Below are 9,609 nucleotides of genomic sequence, written 5' to 3'. Positions count from 1 at the left end.
GAGAGATAAGGTACACCAAATATTTCCTAATTTTTCTCTTAGAAAATCTGCTAATTTAGTCAAGTATATCACGTCTATTTTTGTGAAATGTGGTAGTTATAATAGGAGACACGCGGCTGCTGGGAATTGGTTCGAACAGAGGAACAGATGAATTTCGTAACAGACGATCTGTAGCCTTTTAAGACTACGCCTTATTCTAAGAAATTTGAAGAGAAAAAAGCTATACTGTTGAAAACATGCAGTTGTGCCTTTTAATTTTCTTTAACACACGTGTCTAGCTATTTAATTGCCAACAGGCGTCCAGTGAAGCTAAGACTGTCAGACGATTATAGTTTATATCTATATATGCCTTTTAGACTCAATGATACGTCAACTAAAGTACCTGCCTACCTTTTGGTTTTGCCAAAATAATGCTTGGTTTACCGGGAGGAGATCCCGCAGCCAAACCCGTGTGAGGAGAGGTGAGAGAGTTACGGGATCCACATGAGCTTTTATCCTCCGGATGCTAAGCACGCTCCCCCTCTCAGCCATTCGATCTCCACCCGGTGATAACCACGGGATTTATGCCGGTCAACACCCGGTGATAACCACGGGATTTATGCCGGTCAACGTAGCATCACCCGTCTTGCCAGGTGTATAGCTAGTATTGTTGTTTGTAACTTCCGAAGAATTCAGCATATTTCTAAAAGTCACTTGTTTTCCAACAATGTCAACCGCAGGGGCCAACACAGTGAATAGTGCTGCTAGTTTGATGGCAGCTCGACGACAATAAGAGAGACGATAGACCATCGTGTTGGGCTTCGAAAACTTATATTAGGCTATTCGGCATTGTAGATGTGCGACTTGTCTCATTTAAATTTCAAAAGAAGCATCCTTAACCTAAACATGGTTCTTTTGTACAATCCTTGCAAATACGCTCTTTTCTTTACATGGCTGCTGCGAGATCGTGAATAGCAAGTACCAGCTGTTCAGAAAGTAGACAAACCAAGGAGATCAACATCTTTTTGCACATCGACCAGCTTTAGTCTATTGAAACAAGTTGCTGCAATAATAGTCCGTAGCCAGTTCTTTCTTCTCTCCTGTTGATTTGTGATTTTGGTTTATAAGAAGAAGTCTCATCGGTATCATCCACATCAGCTTTATTCATGCCTAGTGTTTCCTAGCCAACTTCAGTAACTGCAGTAGGTGAACTTTCTTATACACACCTACACATTGGGGAGTTTACCAATTCTGAGAAAATTTCATCTCTTACTTATATCGAGAGAAATCCAACTGCACCAAAGGCTCAGCAAGATTACTGCAATTCTGAAACAGATCCTCCTTCGGTCGCTGCATAATCCAAAGACTCTTGCACCGATTTATTTGTATATACAAACAAAGGCTAAATATTGCCACAGATCATTTTCATCTTGCCATTACAAGGCCAGAAAGATTGGTTGTTCAATAGAGAATGACTGTGGCGGGGTACGCAAATATCCCGATGGTTTTTTACGTTGTGGTGGGGTGAGCTTCAGATGAAGTCAGTGGCGGAACTGGACGTTGGGTATGGGGATGGCTTGATCCATTTTGGGTTGGCTTAAGTGTAAAATTAACACACATAATATGATCCAACTCAAATTAGGCTGTAAAATAAATGGTTTTTTGGCTTGCTGGGGCTGGCTTAAGCTAGCCCTAGTCATCATGTAGTTCCGCCCTTGGATGAAGATGTATAACACCCAGGGTCGCAGCTGTGTTCAGCCTCGACATTATGTTGGAAAACGATTAATAAAAAATAATTTTTTGAAGTTTTAATAAAAAATTATAATTTATTATTTTATTTTGTGAATGAAACTTTTTAGTCCCACATCGTGGAGTTTCCAATTTTTAATAGTTTTAAGAAACTATATAAACCTTTTAGTCCCACATCGGAGAGTTTTTCTTCTTAAGTTGTATTTGTCAATTATATAAAGAAATTCACTACTTTTATAAAATCTATGGGAAAGTGGTTGCTCTATATTTTAGAAGGACCCCTAAGGGAAAATATTTTATGGCGTTTCTTAAGAGTTCGCGATTTTCCTTAACGGTTTTTTCGGAGTTGCCAAGCTCAAGTTGAGGATCTACTACATATGCTAGTAGTAGGTGTATTAGGGTGTTTTATCCTGGAGATATCCGTTCTGTGAGGGTTATAGCATCACTCTTGAGTGTAGCCGGGCGCTAATGTCTTAAGGACAACGTGTTGAACACGTGACTCACTCTGTTTTTCCAAAGTTTTGCCTTGTTGTTGTTGCGGAGATATAGGGAGGTCATTCGTTTCATCAAATCGATCACTTCCATTATAAAGGAGCTAAGTATCAATAACTTTTGCTTATTTGATTTTTCCTTATTTTTGATTATTGCACCCAACAATCTTAAGACATTACTATGTGTAATAATAAAAAAATGGTTGGTTGGTTTGTGAATCATGGATGTTAATTGTGGAGTGAAAAACAAAAACGAATTTTGGTCAGCTGTAGAGCTTCGATATTATCTCTTAACCTAGAAGGAATTTCGATGAACCCTTTTGACACAACGTAGTAGACATCCTGATAGTTACCCACGTAAAATTTCAGAATTTTTGGAGTTGTAAAAGTGTTTTTTTGATATTTTACAAAACAGACATATGTTCTTGAAAAATTCTGACGGGCAAACTTTTGTTGTTAACTAAAGTATTTTTTATGGGGTAATCATGAGTTTTTTGATAGGGTGGTTCAAACGAAGTTTGTAAATCTAGATATTATATTCAAAACTCAAATTTTATCTTCCGTTTCGGAACTAAGGTTTGTGAGATTTGGTGTATTAGGTGATTGGGAAATTACCGTGTCCGTGGTCAGAGTATAAACGAAGATTGTGACATGAATTGAAAAGGAACATGGCTACCAGGCGCATGTGGATGAACACAAGTCTTCCAAAGCTGACAAAGGCGGGAATATCAAAAACAACTCTAACCGTACTCTTCATAAGAAAGGTATGTTTCGTAAAATTGAATCCGGCATTACTTTAGTTAAGGGTGATTGTTATGTTTGTAAAATTCCTGGCCATACGGCAGTAAAGTGTAGACAACATAAAACTTTAATAAGTAGAAAGTTAATGCTAATTTAGTTGAAACAAAATGAACCATGATGTCGGAAGTTATTTTAATAACCAATGTGAGAGACTGGTGGGTGGACTCTGGAGTCACTAAGTATGTTTGTTGAAATAGAGACCTGTTCACCTCTTATCAAGGGATAAGGGATGTCGAGAAACTCTATATGAGTAACTCATCTGCGACAGAGGTTGCATAAAAGGGAAAGGTTGAGCATAAGTTCATATCTGTAATATTCTCACACTGAATGAAGTTTTCATGTTCCGAGCATATGAAATAATATTGTATCTTGTTCTCTTCAAGATGGTAAAAGATTGAAGATCTTAATTAAATGTGGAAAACTTGTTATAACTAAGGGTATTGATTTTTTAGGCAACAGTTATAGGACTTAGGGTCTATATAAGTTTGAAGGAAAATCTGATGAAGTGAACATAGTTAATTCTTGCGCTTTCTTTTGTGTGTCTTTGAATGTTTTGCATGGTAGACTTGGAACCGTAAAATTATAAGTCAATGTATAAACTTCCTAGCATAGGCTTCGTACCCAAATTTAGTTTGGATCTTGAACACAAAAGTGAAATGAATATGCTATAAAATCTTTTAGCACAAATGTTCATAGTAATTCTAATCCCTTATAATTAATTCAGTTAGGCCTAGTTGACATGAGTTCAACCCAAAACCACTATGATAAAAGATGGTTTATAACTTCCGTAGATGATTGTACGAGGTACTATCTTGTATAATTGCTTAGGGATAAGGATGATGCCTTAGAAGCCTTAAGATGTATAAACTTGAAGTTGATAACCAATTAAAAGCCTTGAACATATTAATTGTATCCTTAAGGAGATCATAATTACCATGTCGATTAGTTCAGGATTACCTGCGGTCTTGTGGGAGGAGGAAGTCCTCTTAACTAGTATATCCTGAATATAGTACCCTTAAGGATCAGATGAAACTCCATATGATTTATGGAAAGGTAGATGACCTTGTTATGAATATGTCAAAGTGTGGGGGTGTTTGACTAAGATTATCATTCCTCTTCCTAGAAAAACTAGATAGAAACCAAAAATGGTGATTGTGTCTTCATATAAGGTATGCTGAGTATACTTCTACATATAGATTTTTGGTTGTGTATTCTGATTTTTCATACTTTTGGTGTGATTTTTCTGACTTTGTTGTGAATACTATTACATAATCTAGGGATGCTGAGTTCTTTGAACATGTTTATTCTTAAACTTGTACCTCATTAGAGATGTGTTGTTGATCCCCTAGATTTACTTTCAAATAGTCAGAACTTATCTTAAAGGAAGATGAAGTTAAGGTTGAGCCTAAGAGAAGTAAAACAATTAGACTTGAGACTTCTTATGAAGCCGACTTCATAACATGCCTAGCGTAGTCTAAGCCCTGGACTTGTAAAGAAGCCTTGATATCTACTGAAATCCCATTCTGGTAAGAAGCTTCATTTAGTGAAATGGACTCAGTCCGTCGGAACCTGACTTGAGAGGTTTATAGTTTACCTCCATAGAGTAATACAAATGAGATGTAAATGAGTCTTTAAGAGGAAACATTAGGTATATGGAACCGTAGAAAAATATTAGGCTAAGTTGGTAGCTAAAGGCTATAAACTAAAAGAAGGTGTATATTTCCTTGATTCTTATGCACATGTAACGAGATTTACTTACGTTGAGATGCTAATTGTTATTGCTTTGATAAACAAATTAGAGATACATCAGATGGATGTTAAGACAGCTTTTCTAAAATCGTGAATTAGATAAAGAAATTTACATAGACCAACCTGAGGACTTTGTAGTGAAAGGTTATGATGAAATTTTGTAAGTTGAACAAAATTTTGTATGGTTTATAAAATAAGCACGTAAATAGTGACATGAAAAATTTGATCATGTGATAATGTGTAGTGGATTTAAGTTAATGAATCTGACAAGTATATTTACAAGTAACTTGTTAAGGATGCCTGTGTGATTGTATGCTTGTATGTTGTTGATATGCTTATACTTGATACAAACATAGATGATTAATTCCACTAAAAACATGCGCTGAATGAGAACGTTGACTGGAAAGACTTAGGCCCTGTTGATGTAATCTTAGGGATGAGGATTAGAAAATAATCTAACATATGTAGTCTTAGTCATTCTCATTATGTTGAATTTTGTGCTTAAGAGATACAATCAGTGTGATTGTAAGACTGCTTATACTCCGTACGATTATTCTTGTAGACTCAAGAAAATTAAGGATAGTGGAGTATCTTAACTTGAATACTCAAGAGTTATATGATGTCTGATGAATTTAATGAACTGTAAGTGTCCAGACATTGCCTATAGTGTGAGTAAGTTAAGTAGATATACTTGTTGTCCAGAGCAAGAGCATTGGGATGCACTTAGTAGAGTATTACGGTACCTAAAATACTCTATTACCTTTTGTTTGGTTTATGAAAGGTATCTTGCTGTCCTTGAGAGACTTTGTGATGCAAACTGGATAGTTGACTCATAGGAGTCTTAAGTCTACGAGTGGATATGTTTTCACTCTAGCAGGAAGGTTTGTTTTGGAAGATTTCCAAACATACATATATTGCTCAATTCATTATGGAATCTGAGAGTATTGCGATAGATAAAGCACGAGAGGGGGCTGAGTGCCTAAGATGCTTTTTAGAAGACATTCCTCTCTGGCATAGGCCTGTGCCAGCTATATCTATATACTGTGTTAGCCAAGCTATAATAGCTAAAGCTAAAAATAACTAATCTCAATTGGCGTTATTTCCATTGATTGGATAAAGTCCAAGGAGAATATCGCGCAACCTTTGACGAAAGGTTCATCCAAAGAGATTGTTAGAAACACATCGAAGGTGATGGGGCTTAAGCTCATAAATTAAACTTGCCATGAAGGATACTCAATCTTGCTGACTGGAGATCCCAAAATCAAGGTTTCGAATGAGACAACTAATTTATGGTGGGTAAAGGTAAACACTATCAGAGAATTTTATTCTCTGTCCCTTCCCTATGGTGTAGACGTCATAGTGTGACTGCATGTGAAGGATGACTTTTAAGAAGTCTTAATGAGTTCTATAGTTTCAATTTAAGATTGAAGTGGGGTGTAGCAGTAACGCTCTTTATGGAAACTCACCTATCTGAATGAGGAAGTGGGCCGCTTCCTATGAGAATATGAGCTTTGATTCTCTAGAGCATTCTGAGAAACAGGATATGTCCAGGGCCAAATTGGACAAAACGGCACGAGCTTGGCAGCAATCTTGGAGATATCACCCGTGGTTGTTATCGCGAATTACATCAAATGCTAGCAGTTCAAAACATAGTTCACTGTCTCTAGCAAGTAATTCCGGTAATATCTCACTAAGCAAAGGTTCAAGACCTCATGGACACCTCTGCCTAAAATGGTATTTCCTGCGCTTTTTATGTGATTTTCGTTTTGATGGTTTTGGTATTACTGGAACTTAGGACCTAAAGGTCACTAAGGGTTCACTAGTTCATGCTTTTTCACTTTGGTGAAAGATACCTATAGTCTCACCATGTGAGAACTAAAGATGAAAGCTCTCAATACTATTATGATTTATGAAATCCATAGTATGACCCTGGGGTCAACACACTTTTGTGTGAGTGAGAGGACGGTAAAATGACTAGTATGATTTCAACACTTGCACGATCAGTCTGTTTGGATCGTGAGGTTGGGATGTTGATTTACCAAGATCTATCTGTGTTTTCATGTTTTATTGAGTTTTCATTCATGTGGGGATTGTTGGAAAACGATTAATAAAAAATAATTTTTTAAAGTTTTAATAAAAAATTATAATTTATTATTTTATTTTGTGAATGAAACTTTTTAGTCCCACATCGTGGAGTTTACAATTTTTAATAGTTTTAAGAAACTATATAAACCTTTTAGTTCCACATCGGAGAGTTTTTCTTCTTAAGTTGTATTTGTCAATTATATAAAGAAATTCACTACTTTTGTAAAATCTATGGGAAAGGGGTTGCTCTATATTTTAGAGGGACCCCTAAGGGAAAATATTTTATGGCGTTTCTTAAGAGTTCGCGATTTTCCTTAACGGTTTTTTCGGAGTTGCCAAGCTCAAGTTGAGGATCTACTACATATGCTAGTAGTAGGTGTATTAGGGTGTTTTATCCTGGAGATATCCGTCCTGTGAGGGTTATAGCATCACTCTTGAGTGTAGCCGGGCGCTAATGTCTTAAGGACAACGTGTTGAACACGTGACTCACTCTGTTTTTCCAAAGTTTGCCTTGTTGTTGTTGCGGAGATATAGGGAGGTCATTCGTTTCATCAAATCGATCACTTCCATTATAAAGGAGCTAAGTATCAATAACTTTTGCTTATTTGATTTTTCCTTATTTTTGATTATTGCACCCAACACATTATATATAGGCCAAACCAAATTGGTGAGTTCACCAATCGGGAGTTCACCGATAGGAAGAATCGAGGGTCACGAGGGTCTGGGTGAGCCTGGGCCGGCTCGTGATATCGAAGGATCGTATTTAAATGGGACACACCCACAACTCTAAATTTGGCGAAGGCCATGGATCCTACATGTTTTAATTGCACGCAGTAGGACTTTCATAACCTTTTATGATACGTTAAAAATGTTAGAACTCCAATTCAAGCAGAAAACACTCACGGAGCCTTTTAATTATCAGGATACTGCTTAACAAACATTTTAACTCTTAAAAACCACAAATTTATTTGATACCTACCTAGTATGAAAACTAATTGATATAGAAAAAGAGAAGAACGATAATATAAAGAACTTAAGCGAACTATTGAATTGTGCTCTCTTGGGAGCCGTTTCTTTCTTATTTCCTCCTTGGCTCTTCCTTCCTGATCCACGGTAACGGCACACATGCCACCCGCATCGGAGCACATTTATACCTTAGGAACATTTATGCCACCTGTGTTGCCGTCTCCGAGCAGATTTACGCCACCTGTGTTGTTGTCTCCGAGCAGATTTACACCACCTGTGTTGGTGCTTCCTACCACATTTATTCCACCGGTGTTGTTATCACCAAGCAGATTTACACCACCTGTGTTGCTGTTACCCACCACATTTATGCCGCCAGTGTTGCTGTCTCCAAGCACATTTATGCCACCTGTGTTCTTATCTCCGGCCACATTTATACCACCTGTGTTGCCGTTCCCCAACACATTTACACCACCTGTGTTGCCATTCCCAAGCACATTTGTGCCACCTGTGTTGCCATCCCCAAGCACATTTGTGCCGCCTGTGTTGCTATCTCCGAGCAAGTTTGTTCCCCCCGTGTTTCCGGTCCCAAATAAGCCACCAGGACTGGTACCCCCGAACAAACAACCAGTGCTAGCCAACAAATGCCTCTGTATAAGTTTATAAAGATTTTGTAAGAAGAGATGAGAGGAAAGTTGAGAATCCAAAATGTCATAGATTAATAAGGATAATATGAAAATTGTCATCTGGGATGAATGCAAAACATTTTTGTGTTCATCACTCTCAGATAAGTATATATCCTAGTACGTTTGTTTTTCAGGCTTATATATTGTGTTTTAATATGCATGCAAAACAATTTAGACAACTATTCCGGTAGGCAGATTAAGTATACTTACTGCGTCAACAACCATTGATGGTATTATCATTATCATAACAAGAAAAGAAATATTAGATGAAATACTGCTCTTCGCCATTTCTGGTTATCTAAATGAGCAACTTGATACAGTTATCTCACTGACAAAGGAGAAGATAGATGACTGAATTGGTGCGAGACTTGTATTTGTATTTATAACAATGCAAGCTCTATTTATAGAACTAGTTTTGAGCTAGGTTCATTTGAATTTTCCAATAAGGGCAGACAGCTGACTGACATTTCATATCAAAATATCTACTACTTAACCATAGGAGATGGCCTAGTCGTTTGACGCTCACCTGATCACAAACTAGATGAGTTTTACCAATGGTCACTGTTAAAATAAATACATTCACCCAGTAAGGTAAGATTCGGGAGCTCCATGGTTTTAACCTAGGATTTAGTCACGGTAGTCTAGATGCCCTAGCCCGACAAAATAAATAAATATCTACTACTTTAAATTGCAACTACTGTCCTAGGTTGCTGCATTCTAACGGCTGGGGTCTAAAGCAACATATTACCTGACCAGCCCCTTCACTTCTTGTCTGAAGGCAGAATACTAACATCTAAAATTGCATCACAAGAAAAATAATTAATTATCTTCACATGCAAGCTAGCGAACTCACAGACTCACAGTATATGGAGTGGACATTTTGGACGTACAATTATATTTTGTTCCATCAACTCGTAATATCTTTGTCTCTCCGCCATGATTGAGGTTGAAATTGTTTTCTTCTTGTTGGTTGAGATTCTTGAGAATGTGTTTAGTATTCTCTGCAGCGAGGAAACTAGGTGTAGGAGTAAAATATCGCACACGTTAGTAATCAAGCGAAGTAAAGAGTACAACCTAAGCGAAGAGCATCGTACACGACAAACTTG

General features: G+C 37.3%; 1 protein-coding gene across 1 annotated transcript; it reads right to left on the bottom strand.

Moving 5' to 3' along the window:
• Window positions 1-7,737: 7,737 nt before the first annotated feature.
• Window positions 7,738-8,882, bottom strand: LOC113340463 (uncharacterized PPE family protein PPE40-like). Its single transcript, XM_026585601.1, has 2 exons — window positions 8,714-8,882; window positions 7,738-8,467 (listed from the first exon to the last, which is right to left on the bottom strand). Exons 1-2 carry the CDS (start codon window positions 8,789-8,791, stop codon window positions 8,003-8,005), a joined length of 543 nt encoding a protein of 180 aa, XP_026441386.1. The 5' UTR covers window positions 8,792-8,882; the 3' UTR covers window positions 7,738-8,002.
• Between the last annotated feature and the right edge of the window lie 727 nt (window positions 8,883-9,609).

This window comes from Papaver somniferum, unplaced genomic scaffold (genome assembly GCF_003573695.1).
Source record: "Papaver somniferum cultivar HN1 unplaced genomic scaffold, ASM357369v1 unplaced-scaffold_22, whole genome shotgun sequence".
NCBI classification, from domain to species: Eukaryota; Viridiplantae; Streptophyta; class Magnoliopsida; order Ranunculales; family Papaveraceae; genus Papaver; species Papaver somniferum.
This window is presented reverse-complemented; position numbering and strand designations above follow the sequence as displayed.